The sequence below is a fragment of the Phragmites australis genome, chromosome 14 (assembly GCF_958298935.1).
Source record: "Phragmites australis chromosome 14, lpPhrAust1.1, whole genome shotgun sequence".
NCBI classification, from domain to species: domain Eukaryota; kingdom Viridiplantae; phylum Streptophyta; class Magnoliopsida; order Poales; family Poaceae; genus Phragmites; species Phragmites australis.
In genome coordinates, this window is record NC_084934.1 from 21739293 (window position 1) to 21760219 (window position 20927).

The following is a 20927-nucleotide window of genomic DNA, read 5'->3' on the forward strand; positions in this document are numbered from 1 at the left end:
AGGATTAGGAGTGGCCTTATAGTCGGTTCTATCCTTCGACCATCTATAATAACTATATTACAGTCTGCTATATTTTCAGCATGTCACATGTTTTTAAAGTCGGCTATGAGAATTTGGATCGCAAAATAGGTTGAAGGGTTCACTTGTTATAGGTTAGACAATGATTGATATTTCATACACCAATCAACTCATCTCAAAATTTAAGTTGAAGGGAAACGATAGCCACCTCCCCTCTCATTAATTGAACTTCCAAATAAATTTAGAATTTTTGGATGCCACTTTCAATTGCAAAAACATACTTCCAAGACAAAAATTACTAAGTTTCACTTGGATATTGAACAACCTTCAGCTAAGCCTTACAACTTTCAACTCCAAGTTGAATAAAATTCAAACTCTCAACTGGAATTCAAGCAACGGAGGAGGAGGCATCATCTATCTAGAGGAGATGAAGACGGAAAGGGAATAGGAAGCGTGGAGAAACTCAGCATTCCACCCTAACTCGCAGAAATCATCGCCATCCGACAAAAATCGATTTGACAATCATAATTGACGTGGGGATCTACCATAGAAAACTTGACAGAAAAAAAATGCGAATACTTTTTCAAAATATTATGCTTGACCACTTGATTCAACACGTAATAACAAAAATGTGAAATTGAGTACGTTCTAGCATAGCCCCTAGCTAGCTCTTCTTCGCGCCCGGACATTCATCGACATACGTGAATTTGGATGCTGTTTCACTCCTACCCCTGACCGCACGGGAATCGGATCCTCTGACTTTAGACCTCTGTGGACCGTTGGATCATGAATAGATAGACCAGATGTATTGCTACAGTATAATGAAAACAGTAAAATCGGCACAGTAAATTAATGGAACCGTTACTACAGTACTTTTGCTACAGTAACTGATGGCTACAGTAACTGACGGCAGAGAACTGTCCACCTACTCACAGTTTACTGTTCATTTGTGACTTCGTACCTCTGGAGTCAGGGGATCCGGATCCGACCGCACGATGCTTCTAGCGCTCGCAATCCTCCTCCTCTCCTCGCCGGCGCCGTCGGCCGGCGACTGGTCGTTCTGCAGCGGTGCCAGCGGCACGTACAAGCGAAACAGCACCTACATGTCCAACCTGAGGTCGCTCGCTGACGCACTGGTTGGCGACGCCACAAGGCTGCACTCGGCTACTGGCGATGCCGGGGAGGGCCCTGACAGGGTCTACGGCGCCGTGCTCTGCCGCGGGGACTCCACCGGCACCGACTGCACCAGGCGCCTCCGGGAGGCCCTTGGAGCCATCGACGGGGACGGCACTGGCGACGCCTCTTGTGGGGTCCGCAAGGACGTGGCCGTCTACTCCGAGCTGTACCAGCTTCGCTTCTCCGGCAAGGACTTCCTCTCCGCCTTCAGCAACGCGCCGGAATGGGTCGACGTCACGAACCCAGACACCGTGCCGCATGCCGTGGCCACGCAGTTCGACGAGCTCGTCACCGAGTTGTTGACCGCGCTCGCAGACGCAGCGGCGATGCGACCGGATAGGTGCGCGGCGGGCGAGGCGCCGTGGTCGTCGTCCGGGGAGGACCGGGCGGTGTACGGGCTGGCGCAGTGCACGGAGGACATGCCGCCAGAGCGCTGCCGAGCCTGCCTCTACGGCATCGTCGCGGAGAGGCGGCAGAAGATTAGCGGCGGGAAGATGGGCGGGGCGGTCTTTGGGGCGCGGTGCACCATGCGGTACGAGATGGACCTGCAGTTCTTCAACGTCACCGGCAACTGCAAGATGCTGTCCCTAGGTACGTCCTGCTTAAGCATGTCTAGTATTCAGAATTCAGATTCTTGCACCTTTCACAAACAACTTCCATGTAACCCATGGATCAAAGGACTCAAATTACTCGGATGGTAGCCCATACATAAACCGGAGACGTTAGAGTATCGAAAGTCTTTTTCACAGTTGCCTGAAAATGGCTTAAATCTCACTCATCTTATCCATTGGATTCCCATCCAACGACACCCGTGTTTCTTCTCCACAGAGCAACACCTTCTTCTCTCTATCCTTATGGGAGGTGGTCGCCGGCGTCAGTGAGGCCATGGGATGTGGCTGTGGAAACGAGGAGGGGAGGGGTGGCGGCCGGGTGAGAGTTGGGGCGGCTGGGGTTTCTAGTGGCGCCGGATCTCATCCAACGGTGTACAACGAAGTGACTGAAATTTCCTTTGTTTTCAGTCACCCCTTTAAAGTATCCTTCTAAAGGAGGTCTACGTAAAAGAGTTGTACATGAAGTATCTCCAAAACGAAAGACAACATGCAGTTATTCAGATATGTTTTGTGACTAACCGAAGGGCCAAGATGAGTTTTTTTTTTCTGCAAGGTCCAAGGATTGACCTGACTCTGAACTATGTAACTATAAACTACAAGTAACAACTTCCCATAGATTAATCTGAGGCACATCTCACATTCCACAAAATTCAAGAGTAATTTTTTTTTTGAGAAATTGTACTCATCCTTAAACTACTACTGATCATTTTTTTTGTATTATGTTCAGAGCAAAAGAAGGACCGTGCGCTCTTGATCATTGCAACAGTTTACTCTGCCACGGTCCTCTGTACACGTTTGATTTTCTGGCTCCTAAGCATAAGAAGGCGAGAAAAAAGAAGTAAGCATATTAGTCTTCTCGCAAAAATGAAAAAACAAAAACAAATGCTTTAATTACGACAAGCGGCAGCTAGATCACTGCCAATTATTCCAGTTCCATGTAAAAACTAATGGAGAGATCCAAATTCAGGAAAAATGAACTCGATGGAGGAGCCCAAGGACATGGATGAAGTACTGAGGCTGTGGAGGATCGAAGATACTAGTTTGGAGTTCTCATTGTATGATTTCTCTAAGATTGCTGATGCTACAGACAACTTCTCACCCAACAACATACTAGGAGAGGGTGGCTTTGGCCCAGTTTACAAGGTATTTCCCAGTTATTACCAAGTCTTGGCTCTATAAAATTTAGATTGCTCCATATAAACATGGAGTGATGAATTTTGCAGGGAGTGTTTCCTGATGGACAAAACGTAGCAATAAAAAGACTGTCTGCACGGTCAAGACAAGGTCTAATGGAGTTCAAAAACGAGATTCAAGTTATAGCAAAGCTTCAGCACAAAAACCTCGTTAGGCTGATTGGCTGTTGCATCCATGAAGAGGAGAAAATGTTGATCTATGAATACCTGACCAACAAAAGCTTAGACCACTTCATTTTTGGCATGTTCTTATTCTAAAATGCTCATTTTAAAATTATATTCCTTCTCGTATGAAAAACTAACACTTGGGCGTGTGTTACATTGCTTGTAGATCCGATCAGACGGGTATCACTTAAATGGAGGACACGAGTTAAAATAGTTGAAGGAATAGCCCAAGGGCTTCTGTACCTTCACAATCACTCACGACTTCGCATCATCCATAGGGACTTGAAAGCAAGCAATATTCTGTTAGATTCTGAACTAAACCCTAAGATTTCTGATTTTGGGATGGCAAGGATATTTCCAACGGATGCCACCCAAGCAACAGCAAGCAGACTTGTGGGAACATAGTAAGGGCATTAAACTAGTTCTGTTACTAATGTTTCTATCAAAGCATTTGCTTTCTGACTACCACATGACACCTTTTCTAGTGGATACATGGCTCCTGAATATGCATCTGATGGCCTTCTCTCGATCAAGACAGATGTTTTCAGTTTCGGGGTTCTGCTTCTTGAGATTATAAGCGGAAAGCGGAGCTCAGGTTTTCAGCACAATGGAGAATTTTACAACCTTCTTGAATATGTAAGCAACTAAGAACTAACAATCTGTTAAATTGGTGGAACAAATATTGTTTTCCCTTATAATAAGATTTCATAAATCCTAACATATCAGTTACCATTAAGGATGTGGTTGCACGCCCATTCTACATTCTTCGTAAGGCACGAAGTATAGGGCATCTTCCTTTATTTCCCTATTTTATTGCCTTATGTTTGCAGTTAGATCTACCAGCATAAAGATATACCATAATACGCATGTAAAAATCTTTTTTTTTCTTTTTCAGGCATGGCAACTGTGGAAAGACAAGACATGGAATGAGTTCATTGATCAATCATTTGGTGATGAGTACGAACCCGGAGAGCTGATGAAATGCCTTATGGTGGCATTGATGTGTGTGCAAGAGAAAGCAATAGATCGTCCAACGATGGCCGATGTTGTTGCAATGCTTAGTAGCGATGGCATCACTTTGCCAGAGCCAAGGCAACCAGCTTACACCTATATGACATTAGATGTGTCAGTAAATGTCACTGCATTTTGTAGCAGAAATTATGTGACCATCACCACTACAAATGGCAGATAGTAGAATTTACATATACTGTTAGCGAAGTGTGCACTACAGACGTGGTAATCCTTCTTGTGTTAATTAATTGTACAAGGGCATTGTGTAACACTTCTTCTCAGCAGTAAACCTGTAAGGCTGATTTGGCTTGTTGTGGTTGCATATGTAACAAGATGTTCCTTATTATCCTATATAAACAGCGTGAGACTGAGTAAATTTATATTTCTGTTCCAAAGTGGACATCCCTAGCATGTAACCCACGTTCTGGTGTGTAGATGAATTCCATTTCCCAGAACAAATCTTATTATTGTTAGAACATATCGTAAATTTATACTTAGCCAGTTTAGCTTTTCTTTATTTTTCACAATTTCAGGAAGACATACTTGTCAGCATGAGCGATTTTAGAAGACATTTTTCTCAAACCCACGGGAGAGCTATGTGTAATTCCATTAAAGAGGAGGAGCAAAAACAAAGTACAATAACACACCACCACACCTTAAAATAAAAATATAAGCGCCAGAAACAAGAAAAAACAAGCCGGCCATCAAGAATTACTAAGACCCAGCCAATAAGCCACAAAGATGCTTAGCACCGGCAGCACACCAAAGGGCGCCCTCACCAGCCACCGATTGCACCACTAGGCTCACGTTCAGAATTGCACTGTTGAAAACAGTCATTATGATGCTTCCATAATTTCCAAAGCCACAAGAATAATAAGGGAGTTAAGGCCTTTTTTGAGCTACTTGTCGACCTGCTTGATCGCGTGGCACCACCAACCCGAGAAGACCATCACACCTAGCTGAGGCGCGCACCATAGCCTGCAGCCCGAGCTTTAGCAGGATGATGAACCAAACCTATCTAGCAAACATGCAGGAGATCAATATGTGTTGGACGGTTTCATTAGCTTTATCACAAAGGGGGTCACAAAGGGAGCAGGAGGCTAGGTGCATCAGCCTCCTCTTAGCCAACAGGTCCACAGTCTAGCATCTATAAAGTGTGGCAAGCAATAGAAAAAACTTGCATTAAAGGGGTGCCTAAGTCTTCTAGATTTTTTCCAATGGGCAAACTTGATGGAGCCAACAAAGAAAACGTTGTAGGATGATTTACTTGAGTAAACACCTGACCTTGTCAATCCGACTAGTGACAAAATGATCATCCACTTCAAGTTTAGCCACAAAATTCTTTCTTTTTCTAAACCTGATCTGCTGGTGGAAAAAGGTAGTATTAGCATCCCCTTAAGTAGAGGATACGGGAACGCAGACAGGCAATAGTGCATTCAAGGGAGGTCAAACCAAGACAGTGTTATTTTAACTTCTTGCGTAACCACTCCTTCACAGGTGATAAGTGCCGAGAGTCCCTAGCAATCTCAAGGTGATAGAGGACCTCCTTATGGCGAGCTGGATTTTTATATTGCCAATTTTTCGATGGCTCCAACTATGAAGCCCTCTGCTGAGCCGCTGCAATTTGATATACAACCGCTCCACCAGGCAAGACACCACAATAGGAGCCTCCCAATTGACTTGCATCGCCTTCTGGAAACCCTGAAAATTGGGCCAAAAGCTTTCAAAAAGGAAGCAACACTTGCCCCGTGTATTGATCCTAAAACCAAGCAACAACAAGCAATGATCCGAGAACACCGACGCAGAGCTTTGCAATAAGGAATCTGGAAAGATCTCCCAATCCACATAACAAAAGGCACGATCAAGCCTGACTAGAGTAGGAGACCTGCGCTCATTTGACCAAGTATACTTACAGCCCAAAGAGGGATCTCCGCAACTCCAGTGTCAAGCAAGCATCGAAAGGGACACATCATGGCACGATTCAGATTCATATTATTCTTATCTACCGCATCAAATTGAAATCCCCGCCCATAAGCCATGGGCCAGCACACAAGGTTCATACATCCCTTAGCTCTTGCAAAAAACTCAGTTTCTTAACATCATCCTGAGGACCATAAACCACCCCAGTGAACCACCAATTGTGGCCTTCTTGTTCAGCAAAATGGACCGAAACCGAATGTGCCTCCACCCGAGAACCAATGGCCTGGCATACAGTAACTTTCCAAGCAACCAGGATACCACCTCGAACCATTAGCAGGCAGGGTCAAATCGATGTGAGGGCATATCCTACTCTCTGTTCTAGGCGCTGATGTTGATCGATTTTAGAAGACGTAATCAAGAAGTATGACAGTGCCTGTGTAGAAAAGAAAGTCCAATGCTCACAGGGGAAGAAAATTCTACATCAGGTTTCAACCCACAATGCAGGTCTCTGGACCAGTCTTCCGTGGAAAATATGGGCATGTCACCACCTGTCAATTCCTGTTCCAAAGAAAAGTCTAGCTCCACTTTAGTTTAGTCTTAACAGTCGTTTTCTACAGATTGAATAGAACCTAAGTTTGACCTTTGAATTCCTTTACCTCTTGGTAGATGAAGCAAATATGATATTTGGCACTCATCTGTGACAACTTGACAACCAATTCTGCAATACAGATAGACCAAGAGCCATGGCATTCCAGTTACCAATCACGATGCTACTGCTATCTCTCCTGTTCCTCTTCCTCTCCTGCCCGGCACCATTGGCTGCCCAGACATTCTGCAGTAACTATAATGGTGCCATGTACATGCCAAACAACACCTACAAATCCAACCTAATCTCCCTTGCTGAAACACTGATTGCCCACGCCGTTGAGGTGCACTCAGCTACTGGAACAGCCGGCACAGGCTTGAACAAGGTCTACGGTGCAGTGCTTTGCCGAGGTGACTCAAACGGCTCCGACTGTCACAAGCACCTAACCAAGGCCCTTGACGCAGCCATCATCAACAAATCCGGCAATTCGCACTCTCTCCAGAACAAGAAGAATGTGACCTACTACTATGACCAATACCAGGCACAGATAAGCTTCTCCGACCAGGACTTCCTTTCCAGCTTCAGCAACATGCCAGAGTGCACCATCAGCACTAACCCAAATGTTGTGACGGACACTGTGGCCACACAGTTCGAGGATCTTGTCACCGAGCTGATGAGTGGGCTCGCCGATGCTGTGACAAGCCGAGCAGAAAGGTATGCAACTGGCAGAGTGTGGTTTCATGAGACACGCCAAACGGTGTATGGGCAGATGCAGTGCATGCAGGACATGCCATATGAGCATTGCGTTGCATGCCTGGACGGCATCATCGCAGACAGGCAGAGTAAGATCAGTAGTGGTCAGTTGGGAGCGGCCATTCTTGGGGTGCGGTGCACACTGCGGTACGAAACAGATTGGCAGTTCTTTACCGATACCAGCAAGATGATGTCCCTGCATATGTCCAAAAGAGGTAGGTTTCCTCAATAAAGAGTTGCATTAATTAGATAAAAAATAATCTTAACCATGAAACTGTGATTCAGCCTATTGAGATGAATATAAGGGAAGAAACCAAGGTTTATAATACTTTTTATTACTGGTAGAAATTTGAGTGTCTACCTACCTTTATCCCCAAAAGTCTTGAATTTCAAATAAAAGAAAATGGGGAGAAGCAAAATACCTACTCCACTGCACTATATTTTCCACCCTCTGAATTTTTGAACGATCAGTCTTGTGGGTTCTGAGTTCGGACCTTCATGCCGGCAGTGAGCTTGACATTAAACAAGCAATTTATATCAATTATTTCTTGAAACCCAGCTACTTTTTTTTTCGAAAGAGTAAAAGTACTTCCCAGTAGCTGGAACTGTTCTGTCAAATATGCATGGTACAGGTGAAATAAAAACTTGCTGTTTGGTTAACACACATTGTTTCAACAAAAGTATCAATATAATTTTTAGTTGTCTTATCAAACTACAACTCATTGGTTTTATGCATGGATGTACAGATAATACAGCTGATGTCTTGGTTGGCATTGGAGGTTTCCTACTAGTAGTATTCATTTCTTGCTTGGTTGTTCATGTATGGATCAAAACACAACGACAGAGAGGTATGCACTGGCATAACAACAATTCTCCAAAGCATACAAAATGTGTGCCGTTAATTATTGTACTCCTACATGTATCAATAACATATAATTTAAATATTAATTTTCAGAACAAGCAATATTAAAATTACGACGACTGTCTTTAGCAATAAAAAGTGTGATAAATCTGTGGACGATGGAAGGAGGCAACCTGGGATTTTCACAGTATGATTACTCCCAAATAAAAGAAGCTACAAATAACTTCTCAGTTCATAATAAACTGGGACAAGGTGGTTTTGGTCCCGTATACGAGGTAACTATGTCCTTACATTGCTAACACAATCCTAAATACACTACTTGCTTTAAATTATTGTAGTTGATTATGGAAGAGATATCTTCTGCAATTATGCATAGCTATTCGTTTTGTCAAAAACATGCCTATAAAGGAATGCTAGTATAATTTTACTAACTTTAAGTAGACCCAGTTATGGAGCGATGAAAAAAAAATAACTTGGTGTTCTCATTTGATCAATCCCAGGGCCGACTGAGCAGTGGATGTAAAATAGCAGTCAAAAGACTAGAACAATGTTCTTTACAAGGTTTACTGGAGTTCCAAAACGAAATTCAGCTTATCGCAAAGCTTCAACACAAAAATCTCGTTAAGCTGCTGGGGTGCTGCACTAAAGGAGATCAAGAAAACATGCTTGTATATGAATACATGGAAAACAAAAGCCTAGATTACTTCATATTTGGCAAGACTCGTCTTTTCTACATGTGTGATGCTGTTTTATAGTTTGCCAACAGGTTTTGATTAACTATACATGTTCTGCAGATAATGTGAAAGGAGAACAGCTAAACTGGTCAAGACGCTTGCACATAATTGATGGGATAGCTCAAGGGCTTCTTTATCTTCACAATTATTCACGACTATGTGTTGTTCATAGGGATTTGAAAGCAAGTAACATTCTCTTGGATAGTCAAATGAATCCAAAAATATCTGATTTTGGGATGGCCAGAATATTCTGCTCAAATATGAAAGAGTCAAATACCACCAGAATAGTGGGCACACAGTAAGAACATACAGACATGTGCATTTTCAACTATATAGATATGCTTCTTTTGGAAAGAAAAAAAAAACACTGAAGCATGTGATCAACTTAATATCAAAATTTACCTTTTTTGCATTATTCACCTGTATCAATTTTACTTATGTTGCTCAGTGGCTACATACCTCCAGAATATGCGTTTCACGGGATTTGCTCCATCAAGTCAGATGTTTTTAGCTTTGGCGTATTGGCATTGGAAATCATAAGCTCAAAAAGGACAGCCCACTTCTATCAATACAATGGAAAACTATATAATCTCATTTCATACGTGAGTGTAATTACCCTAAATACCACCTTGCACTTTTATCTGTGCATATCCATTTGTTTCTACAATGTAGTATATATTTTATTTGTTTCACAAAAACACACTATTTTGGTAGGCTTGGCAACTTTGGACTGATGGAAATTGGGGACAGCTCCTTTATTCTCCTCCAGGCAATGGACATAAAGAGATAGAAAGGTGCATTCATGTGGCACTTCTATGTGTCCAAGAAAGAGCAGAGCATCGACCTGATATGGAATGCATTGTCACAATGCTAAACAGCAAGGATGTGAGCTTACCCAGGCCTACGCAACCAGCTTACTTCCATGTAAATCCTAGCGAGGAAGAAGTCTCATCATGCAGCGTTACTATGAGTATCACATTAGAAAGGTAGAACCACACAATCATCAATTCTGACAAAGATACTGGCTGTAGTAATTAAGTTTATATGCATCAAGAAGAAAATATTTATATTAATATAGCGATATGACTTTGTTTGATGTTTATCTCATTTTTATGCACAACATATTTTACATTTTTTTCGCAGAGTTGCAAAATGATTACTTGGCTCAATTTCTTACAACTAAAACTCTTGTCTTAAACGAAAATGGGGCACCCTGAGTCTAACCCAAAGGCATTTTGATGAGTATATAAGCACCAATTGCAACACAATGACAACAAAAGGAGGGAAAGGTAGTACTTTATGACCTTCTTGAGTTACACATTCCTACAGTGAACTTCACAACAACTAGTACATGACATGCATGTATTCTTGGGTTTAATGAAGGAGTAAGAACTGCAACGGAGACACACATAACTCAGGTACAGTAACCGCTACGATATGGTGGTTTGAACTGATAACTTGAAGTGCCATAAAACTTCATGCTAGTTTTATTTTTCCTTTGAAGAAACTGCTATTCTGCTAATCCTCTAGAGTCTCCACGGAAAGGAATCCCAAAAGAAGAAAATCACAAAGCCAATTGCTAAATCTCCAATTAGTATAGTAAAGAGATTCATTTCTGTTGTCAGTTAAGTGCCAGTGATTTATGTGTAGTGTTCAGTGTCTTAGAGAGTTTATTTATGTCACCGATTGTGAGCTACTCTGTAAAACTGGTCTCCCTATAGGGTGTTTGGTTTGAGGAACGAGGCGATCCATCACCACCTGACCAACACATTCCTAAACACACGTTTGATTTGAGGAATGGAATGAGCTGATCCATCACCACCACATGATTAGTGTAAATATGAGGAATGGTGTCATCCAACCAAAATTCATGAGATGAACCCAGGACCATCCCATCTAGAATGGGTTTATCCCTCAAACCAAACACCCCACTATTTCCTGAAGTTGTGCTTTCCAAATGAAGCTAGCTAGGCCAACAACCCTTTGGTCTGACAAGAACCACCTCATTGCCCCCATTTCAGCTTGCTCCCATCCCGATTCGTCGCAGACGAACGAAGCAGTAGACGGCACCCCACCAAATCGAATTCCAAAGCAGAATTGCGCCGCCGATGCTAACTCTGACTCGAAAGCAGAACAGCAATGGGCTTCACAGAGCCGAACCTGGGTTTCCTCTCCGCTCCCGCCAGGCGACGCGCGCAACCGTGAAGCCGGAGCAGGTCGCGGTAGGCCGCCGCCCTAGCCGGCGGAAGGGACGAGGGGTGCTCGCTGCCTCGCCGCTCGCTACCAGTTCCGCGCCTTGACGACGAGCCCTTCATCGCCAGTCCCGTTGGGCCAGAATCCTGGCCCTGGGCTCATCGGAGAGTGCTATGGGTCGAACATGTTCTCTTGGGTGGGTCGGATCACATTACAATGTCGGACCGATTTGATGCTGTATCAGGGCAAATCCACAAGGCATAACTTAAAAAAAAAAACTTAGATCCTTTTAAAAAAACTTAGATCTTGTTTGTCAGAGCTCCAACTCCGAGCTCTATGCCAGATCTTGTATTCGTAGGTTATAATAAATTAATTGAAATCTCTATTTTTAGACTAAAATAAAAATAAAATAACTCATCTAAACTCCTTTATGTACCCGCAGCTCTAACCTCATAAATTTTTAAAACTAAGAATACCTAGCTTTAAGAATTTTTTAAACTAGAGCTCTATCAAATAGGACCTTCACCGTTTCCAATATCCATGTGGATTCATCATAGATGTCCAAATGGACCGTGCCTACTGGACCGACCCGAGGCACGGCACTGTAGGCACGGCCCTATTACCGACGGGCCGGGCCGGCACGGCACGATGCCACGGGCTGTGCCTGGGCCGAGCGCACAGCACGACGGGCCGTCACGGCACGGCCCGGCTGAGTCGGGCCGGCACGGGCACGGCCCAGCCCAGACCGGCACAGCATGTAAATACCAGTTATTTTCTATTTTTTATATATATTTTTAATTTTGTAGCTATTTTTAATCTATTTTTTATATTTTTATCTATTTTCTATATATTTTTATATATTTTTTATTTATTTCGACCCGTCGGGCCGAAATCGTGCCCGGACCGGCCCGGCACAGCACGGTCACCGACGGGCCGTGCCGTGGGCCGAGGGGAAGGCACGCGGGCCGGCACGACACGGCCCGATGGGCCGTTCGGGCCGTGCCGAGCCGGACCCGTGCCAGACCGGCAAGAATGGCCCATTTGACCATGTTTAGGATTCATATATCCGCATTTCTACATGACTTCAGTTGGTGATTAGTGCGTCCTTCCAATCCTCTCATCTCATTTTTCTTATACTTTATTTGTCAGTGCTCCAACTCAGATATAGAGTTTCTAAGCTAAAATAAAATAATTTAAACCTTTATTTTGTCTAAAATAAAAATAAAATGATTTAGTCAAACATTTCCCATGCACCCATATCTCCAGCTCTAAAATTCTTAGAACTAAAGATCTAACAAACATGCTATTAATCACCACAACATAGGCATCTTTGTTGATGCCAATTGGGTTCAGTGCTCAACCTTTCCTAGCCCCGGGAACTTTGTCAGGAGCGGCATGGCTCGAGGATGATGTTTGTCGTTCCGAAGCTCTGTTGGATCGATGTAGATATGCAATGTAGCAAGGCAGAGCTCAATCCATAACTCTAACTGTAACGGTGCGTAATTGATGGATGATGCTCGACCTGAGCACGAGACAACGAGATAATGGCACTGTGCATCGGCATGTACATGAAAATGACCGGACCGCTGTGGATATTTCCTCTGCTCCAGTCAAAGGAGTTACCCTTTCCTGATTCTTGGCTATTGATACTTCCAACAGGATCGAACCCACAGCAAAACACCGAAAACTTGGAGATGTTGGCGTCCGACGCTGTAAATTCGCAGTCTCTGAAACCATCTCAGTCACGACCTACAACTACTTGGCCGGGGAGAAGACTGAAGAAATATCTACGCGTGTTGTGGGCAGACCAGCTTGTGGCGACTGGAACAGTAGAATTCAGACATTCAGTCCAGAGATCTCACCGTCAGTTTGAGAGCTTCCGGCTGAATAGTCCGCGGTGAAAACATGTCCCCGTTCGTCGCATCAAGGATCTTGCGTTGTAAGTTCCCCAAGACGACTCTTGGGACCTGCAGGTAAAATGTGAACTGAAAGCTAATGGTAAGAAAAATTAAGGGTCCAAAAACAGGACAGATGTAAGATAGCGCCACCGAGAGAAATTCCAACTCGTGATCCGAAACAGGACAGAAGCATTTTTTCACATCTACCGAAGACCACAAAGAAGGTAGGATACAGTAGAGGATAATGCAAAAAGGAATGGTGAATTTTCCCTCCTGTATTACACCAACTCATCAAAATAAAAGGCCCCTGTCGCAGAGGGGGACAAAGTATAGTCGCTAATCCACTTCTTCACTCCATCGATAAATATACCTTACTCATCTGGAAACATATTTTGCCAAAAACATAAGGCTCTCAAGAATTGTTGTTTATAACTTCCATACAGCAAGCCAACCTCGGAAAGTCCATTCTTCAACTTTCATGACGTTAAAGTCTATGACGTAACCAATGACTCCCTCACATGAATTCTATGTGTATCACGTAGTTTCCTTATTTTTTCTTTGTTTGAATTTGTCACACTACACACATACAACCACGAGATGGGAGCATACAAAGAAACTGAACACTGCGTAAGCGTATACAACCTGTTCAGGACTTAATTCTACATCTCATTTTGTAATTTGCCTCTACAGTTTATGAATAGCATACTGGTGTGCACATATGCATTTCAAAAAACTAACAGAAATTATGTAAGATTAATCTTATACATTGCCAAGTTTAATTCATGTAGTCTTTGGTGCAAAGAATAACCGAAAACAATAAATACAATTCAATTGACCATACTACTTGTGATAACCTGTTACTTGTAGCATCAAACTGAAAACTAGGAATTTCACTTGCTATGACATTGACATTTAGGACTTTTATGCCTAAAACTAAAAGTAGGATTCTCAAGTCTAATATGGTAATGATATACATGACTAGGACTCAATTTGGTGAGTACACAGCAAATTTAAGTTTGTAAAAAGTGCCCATTATCTGGATGAATACATAAATATCGTCAGTGTTACCAGGTAATACGGTGTGCTTCAACAGTGAGTAGCATAGAGTGCAAGGACAAGAAGTAAGAAGGGAGCTCCAATTTGCAGAGGGGGTGGTCTATAACTAACCTCAAGTATGTTCCATATCCATGATTTGGGCAGGTGTTACATCTGCAACATTAGCTCCATTACACAAATGTTTTTGTATATTGTGGATGCGCTTTACCAAATATCTGGCATTGTTATGTTCATTACTTCATTCGATCCAAATAAAATAGAAAAAGAAAACAGAGAAATTGGCATCAAGTACTAGTTCTCAAAACTCCAACATGATTGTCACAGGTGTTTGTGGGTATTTTAATGTTCTCCAAAAAGAAACTGTCAACAATTTTTAGCAAATCCTGCAGTCTTACTAGTGACTTGCAGTGTAGAGTATTCTTTTGAAGATGAAAACAGAAGGATTCAATATTCAAGAATGAAGATCAACAAAGTCATGAGCTTAATTAGGTAGGAATGGACCAAAATGAAATTCAGTGAATACATTCAGTATTTTGTGGAAGTTTGTCGTAATTCTTATCTCATTTCATTTTGACTAGTCAAGCAACCCACACAAAGTCTAAGTTATGGCTGCAGTTTTTTCCTTCCTCGTGAAAATAACTTTTCTGCTGACCAAAAGCCAATAATGCATGGATTATTTAAGATGCATGCATCCATGCTTCATGTACCCAAACCCACAAGTTCATACAGAAAACAAGTTTTTCTGCCACTGCCACCGTTGCACCAATATCACGCATCATGCTTCTTGTTGCCCTCCTCCTTCTTTCTTCCCCGATGCTGTTAGCTGAAGGCCAATCCTTCTGCAGCAATACTAACATCCTGCACATGCCAAACAGTACCTACATGTCCAACCTGAACTCCCTTGCTAAAGCCCTATTTGCCAACGTCACAAATTCAAACTCACATTCAGCTAATGGCACAGCGGGAACGAGCCCCAACAAGGTCTACGGAGTAGTGATATGCCGAGGAGACACTGCCCCTGGCAATGACTGTGCGAACCGCCTCAATAAGGTCCTTGATGCAGCCATCAACAATAACGCTAGTAGTTCTTGCTCTTCCCAGAAGAACATAACCTTGTTCGGCCACGGGTACCTTGCCCAGCTAAGATTCTCTGACCAGGACTTCATCTCCAGTTTCAGCAACGCTCCAGAATGCACAGTAAGCGCTAATCTGAACCCTCTGCCGGTTGGTGATGCTTCAGAGCATTTCAATAAGCTTTTTTACAAGATGATGGTAAAGCTCACTGATTCCATGGTGAGCAAAACAATCAAGTACAAGACAGGCGAAGGCTGGCTCAGTGAAACGAGCCAGACAGTATACGGGCTTGTGCAGTGCACAGAGGGCATGCTGCCGGAGGCTTGCCAGGATTGCCTGAGAAGCACCATCACAAAGAGGGAGCAGATGGTTGGCAGTGGCCAGATGGGTGGTGCAATCCTTGGGGTGCACTGCAGCTTGTGGTACCAGACAGGCGTTCAGTTCTTTGCTGGCCACCCGATGTTATCGCTAAGCATGCCCACACGTAAGTTCATCTCTAATGCTGTGTTGGTTGGCTTGGTTCAAACAGTATTTCATTTTCACCTCCTCTTAACCATCTGACTAGAGAATTGAGCGATAACTCGGTTGGTAGAGTCTCTGATTGAGAGGCCACTCATTTAGGCTCAAATTCGGGTGCTTGTAGGTCATGTGAGTATATCCGTAAAGGATTCGATACTCCTCTCAAGACAAAGCTAGGGGGACGTCTTCTTCCCGTGGTCGAGTTTTTTTAGCCATTTGATTTAAACTAAACAACTGAGACAAAGAAAAAATAAGATTGCGCTCACCAAAAAGACAAATTGCATCTTTTATGTAGTAGGGTTCAAATTGGGTGGCATATACTATATTACTACGCCATGTAAAATCAACCAAAACAATTTTGATCCAAGAAAATGTTTATTTGCTTCTGATAAAATTTACCTCTACGTGCCATTGTACCATGTGGCCTCTTATTAGCATTTTTCCAAATCCAATATTGACTAGAGTTTTCATATGCATGGATGTGCAGCAAACAAATTTTGGATCTGGATCACGATTGGATCATTCTCCGTCATTGTTTCTGTTTCTTGGTTGCTTATTCATATATGGATCAAAACAGAGAGAAAAAGAGGTAAAATATTAGTCTCGTGGCATTTCACCCTTGCATCTGATTTGACTTTCATGGTAAACAAGGAGTACCAAGAAAAGATCTTCACTATTGCTTCCAGAACGAGCAAGATACGAACTACAACTGCTGTCAATTGCAATACAAAATGTATTAAATCTTTGGAGGATTGAAGAAGGCAATTCAGGATTTTCACTGTATGATTTCGCTCAGATAAAAGAAGCCACAGACAACTTCTCAAGTGAAAACAAACTTGGACAAGGTGGTTTTGGACCTGTTTATAAGGTAAACGTACTAGCATATTAGCATGCATATTCAGCTAATTGTTATTATTGTATAGTTACTAAATATTGTTTGCTTCTTAATAAACTATTTTTTGTAGTAGTTTATGAATAGCTTGTTTTCAATTTCTGAAAACATCCATGTCCATATATTTCATAAGAAAAATAGAACCTAATATCTTCTACTGGAAATGTGCTTGTTCTCTCTCTCAAAGAAAAGGAGACATATGTTTGTTGTAGCACGGGTTATAAAAATATACTGTTCTTTTCTAATCTTTATTTATTTCAGGGCCTATTGCCTGGTGGCCTTGAAGTAGCAGTCAAAAGACTTGCTGCATGTTCTGTACAAGGTTTACTAGAGTTCAAAAATGAAATTCAGCTGATAGCAAAGCTTCAACACAAAAATCTTGTTAAGTTGCTTGGCTGCTGTATCCAAGGAGATCAAGAAAAGATGCTTGTCTATGAATATATGCAGAACAAAAGCTTGGACCTCTACATATTCGGCACGGCTTCCATAAGATTCCATGCTTTCTACATGCTGTAATTTGCAGATGTTTACAATTTTTTGAGACATTTAATAACCCGTTCACATTATGCAGATTCAAAGAAAAGAGCACAATTAAACTGGTCCATGCGTCTACACATAATTGATGGGATAGCACAGGGGATCCTATATCTTCACAAGCATTCACGGTTATGTATTGTTCATAGGGATTTGAAAGCAAGTAACATTCTCTTGGATAGCGACATGACTCCAAAAATTTCTGATTTTGGGATGGCTAGAATATTCAGCTCCAATGCGATGGAATTAAATACCACCAGAATAGTAGGCACACAGTAAGTACAAATGCACTTGGTTTTCAAGTTTATATTCACAAAAAAAATAAGTGCTTCTACGCTTTCCTAATGAGAATAATGCAGAACTCTATAGCTATTCTTTTGAAAGAGATACAAGCTGAACTGCATGTACTGACTCCGCAATTGCTTGCATTAACAAATGTGGAGTTTTCTTTTGGAAAAGCATAGAAGCATATTATGAAGTTAATTTTAATTTATATAATTCTTGTGTCTCGCTATTATTATATAACCATTTCACTTCTTCCACTCAGTGGCTATATATCTCCAGAGTATGCTTTTGACGGGGTTTGCTCAGTCAAGTCAGATGTGTTTAGCTTTGGCGTCTTGGTCTTGGAAATAATAAGCGGAAAGAGGACTACTGGTTTCTATCCATATGATGGAAAACTATACAATCTCATCTCGTATGTAAGTAAAAATTACTCTAAGATTGCATGCCCATTTGCTTGTATGATTTTCTTGGGGTACTGTTTGCTTGACAAAAGTATATTGATTTCCAATAGGCTTGGAAACTTTGGAGAGTTGGAGAATGGTGCCAGCTGGTCTGTTGTCGCATAGGAAACAATCATGAAATGATGGAAAGGTGCATTCAGGTGGGGCTTTTATGTGTTCAAGAGAGTGCAGAGGATAGACCTGCTATGGATCATGTGCTTACCATGCTAAACAGCAAGAATGTGAACTTGCCCAAGCCAAAGCAACCAGCTTACTTCTTTGTACGCTCTAGCTTGCTCTCTAGCGAGCCAGAAGTCCCATCGTCCAACATCAATATAAGTATTACATTAGAAAGGTAGTGTCGACGATTGGTAAAGTCAATTATGTAAATACTTATTTAAAGTAGGGATATCTGGTATCGAAGAGGAGGATACAAGATTTTATACAAGTTCAAACATCCTTTAGGATAACAATCCTAAGTACTGTACTGCCTTGATTAATCTTGGGAGAAGATAATTACAATGCCTTGATTAATCTACTCATATGAATCTCAGTGAGTTCTCTCGTGCTCTAAATCTTAAAGCTCTTGTCAGATGAATCTGATCGTGACTTGAATCTGCTATGAGTCTCAATAGGTTGTTTTTGTTTGTATCCGATCTCGTATTGTTCTTATTTAGCTCTCATATGGATTATCTTTCCGATCTCCCTTATTGACATACTCCCTAGCCCCTAGTCGAGTTGAGGAAGCGTACCCTACTATGTATATGATGTTAGAGATAGTGCAATAGCAACATGGTCCTAAAAGGGCACAACATGATAACACCATTAAACAGTATGCATGCTAACTTTCAAAGTGCTTTTTTGTGATTCTCTCCAGAGTCTACATACTGTAATAGTAAAACAGTAAACTGTGCAAAGAAGTATTTTAGCTTAATGTTTGGTGTAATCAATAGTGCATAATCAAATTATCAGGCACGTGTATTTCTGTTTAGAACGCCAGGCACGTCTGTATTTGCAAAATCCTAGTACAGAGAAGTACTTGGAAGTACTGTCTCAGTACCAAATTAAAATTGGGTTCTTCTACCACTCACAAGTAGCAGAAGAGTTCCCTCGAAAAAGCATGTAGCAGAAGAACCACAGTCACTGACCCATCAGGCCATCACCGTTTGGGTGGTTTCACTTTTGTTAATTCAGAAGAACAAGATCACCAATTTGAGTTTGGCAGCCACTGAAATTCACTACGACATATAACGCACGACCTACATTTAGTCAATTACTCAATTTCGACTTCATCCTAAAAAAAGGCCCATCGGAAAATTTCGAAATAAATCCCATCCCTACCCTACCCTACCCTACGTAAGAATTAAAACTAAGACCAATGTGGCATCTTCAGGAGCTGTGAAGTGGAAGCGAAAATTGGGGAAGAAATGTGGAAGCAGCAAGAAATTAACCTGCGAGACTGGTGGAGAATTGGGGATCCAGTGAGACTTGTGCTTGTAGCTTCTTTTAGTGGAACTGCTATCTTTCATATATATGCTGGACCTAAATCCAAAGGCAATGACGACTCTCGCTGTTGGATGCATGCTTCCGTGGATGCCATCTGCTGGATCGCCTTATGCCATGAATCCTTTATATATGTTATCAAGTTACACAGAGAACACGAAAACTTAAACATCTCCCCGTGAAACAAACTCCTGCCCTCTTTCATGTACATTACAGAAAATCCTAACCACTGTCTGTCACCACAATAGTTGACACCGGTGATTTTTCCTACTTTCCCTTCTTCTTTCCCAACCTGGTTTGAGTTCCCTTTTTTACTTCTCCCTTGCCACTTGACGCCCTAAATGGAGTTGCGAAGTTCAGACTTTAAAGTTTGAAAGCTTCGAGTTTTATGATTAAAGTTCAAATTTCTCATCCAATTTCAAGTTGAAATATCTCGATTTCAGTTAAATTGCCAATCTAGTGGCAAGAGTTTCTTCAATGAAAAGAAACTCGAGTATCCACAGCTCACTGTATGTTGCATGGCTGATGTTATGAGGTCCAAGTACTGAAGTCCCAACCTCTAATGCAGCAGTATTCTGGAATAAGCTTAGATTTATATTGTGCAAATTATTAGCTGTTTCAATCCCAAAGTCAAAATTTCCATATGAATTCGTAGATTATCAGACAGAATACTGCCACGTACCCTGCCCTCCTACATATCTGTGTCTGCCGTTGTGACTAATCAATTACGGCAGCTGGGCAGTCTCTTTCGACATGATGGCACTCGGTTATAGTATTCTTACAAGTAGGATCGCTCATATATATATAACATTTTTTTGCTATACACGAGGTAATAATCGATCAATCATCGTGTATCTCAAAAGTTTATTTATTTGATTTCAGGATAAACTTCTAACCACCTTCTGTTCTTTGATTTATGTTGTATTGACTACAGAATTTGTTTAATTATAATCACTAGATCATTATTTTTCGAGACTAATCACTATATCTTAATCCACTAAGATCCGCTGGTTAGTTGGATAGAGATTTATTTAAAAAACTAAATATTTCTTTGGAGAAACATGACAGTCGATACGCTGTTACATATCCAGTTTTGGCATTGCCAATTTGGTATGCATTTTAATTTTCTGCCGGCCTTTCGTGGCATTATATAGAACTCAAGGTTCAGCTTACCGACCGAAGTTCGGTTACCGAGCTCTGACGGTAACCAAAAAGTTACGGTTATTACGGTAATCGGTTAAAAATTTTAAAAAATTCGAACAAAATTTATTTGACAAAAATTAAAATTTAGGGAAAAAATTACGATTTTAGCCGCTCGGTAACCGGTCCGACCGGTTACCGAGCGGTTTTTGCGATTTTTTTTTATCGAGTGGTTTTCTCGAATTTTTCATATTGTCGGTAACCACTCAGTTTTCTCGGTAACTGCTCAGTTTTCTCGATTTATCGAGCGGTTTTCTCGATTTTCAGTGAAGTTCAACAAAAAAATTCAAAAATTATCTCAATC

General features: G+C 41.7%; 2 protein-coding genes across 4 annotated transcripts; both read left to right on the plus strand.

Moving 5' to 3' along the window:
- Nucleotides 1-972: 972 nt before the first annotated feature.
- Nucleotides 973-11468, plus strand: LOC133890325 (uncharacterized). The gene is made up of 16 exons (XM_062330731.1): nucleotides 973-1785; nucleotides 2533-2643; nucleotides 2773-2948; nucleotides 3029-3239; nucleotides 3330-3567; nucleotides 3649-3799; nucleotides 4059-4354; nucleotides 4457-4466; nucleotides 6796-7648; nucleotides 8180-8281; nucleotides 8389-8570; nucleotides 8796-9009; nucleotides 9090-9327; nucleotides 9478-9631; nucleotides 9744-10015; nucleotides 10173-11468. Exons 1-16 carry the CDS (start codon nucleotides 1014-1016, stop codon nucleotides 10183-10185), a joined length of 3993 nt encoding a protein of 1330 aa, XP_062186715.1. The 5' UTR covers nucleotides 973-1013; the 3' UTR covers nucleotides 10186-11468.
- A 3397-nt stretch (nucleotides 11469-14865) lies between these two features.
- On the plus strand, nucleotides 14866-18458 carry LOC133890789 (putative cysteine-rich receptor-like protein kinase 12). 3 transcript variants are annotated; one of them, XM_062331346.1, is made up of 8 exons: nucleotides 14869-15373; nucleotides 15443-15734; nucleotides 16257-16358; nucleotides 16456-16637; nucleotides 16923-17136; nucleotides 17233-17470; nucleotides 17743-17896; nucleotides 17992-18458. In XM_062331346.1, exons 1-8 carry the CDS (start codon nucleotides 14954-14956, stop codon nucleotides 18277-18279), a joined length of 1890 nt encoding a protein of 629 aa, XP_062187330.1. In that variant the 5' UTR covers nucleotides 14869-14953; the 3' UTR covers nucleotides 18280-18458. The 3 variants fall into 3 exon arrangements, 2 of the variants coding, with proteins under 2 accessions (XP_062187330.1, XP_062187329.1); XR_009904108.1 differs by having other exon boundaries at nucleotides 14866-15734; nucleotides 17760-17896; nucleotides 17992-18132; XM_062331345.1 differs by having other exon boundaries at nucleotides 14869-15734.
- Nucleotides 18459-20927: the final 2469 nt, after the last annotated feature.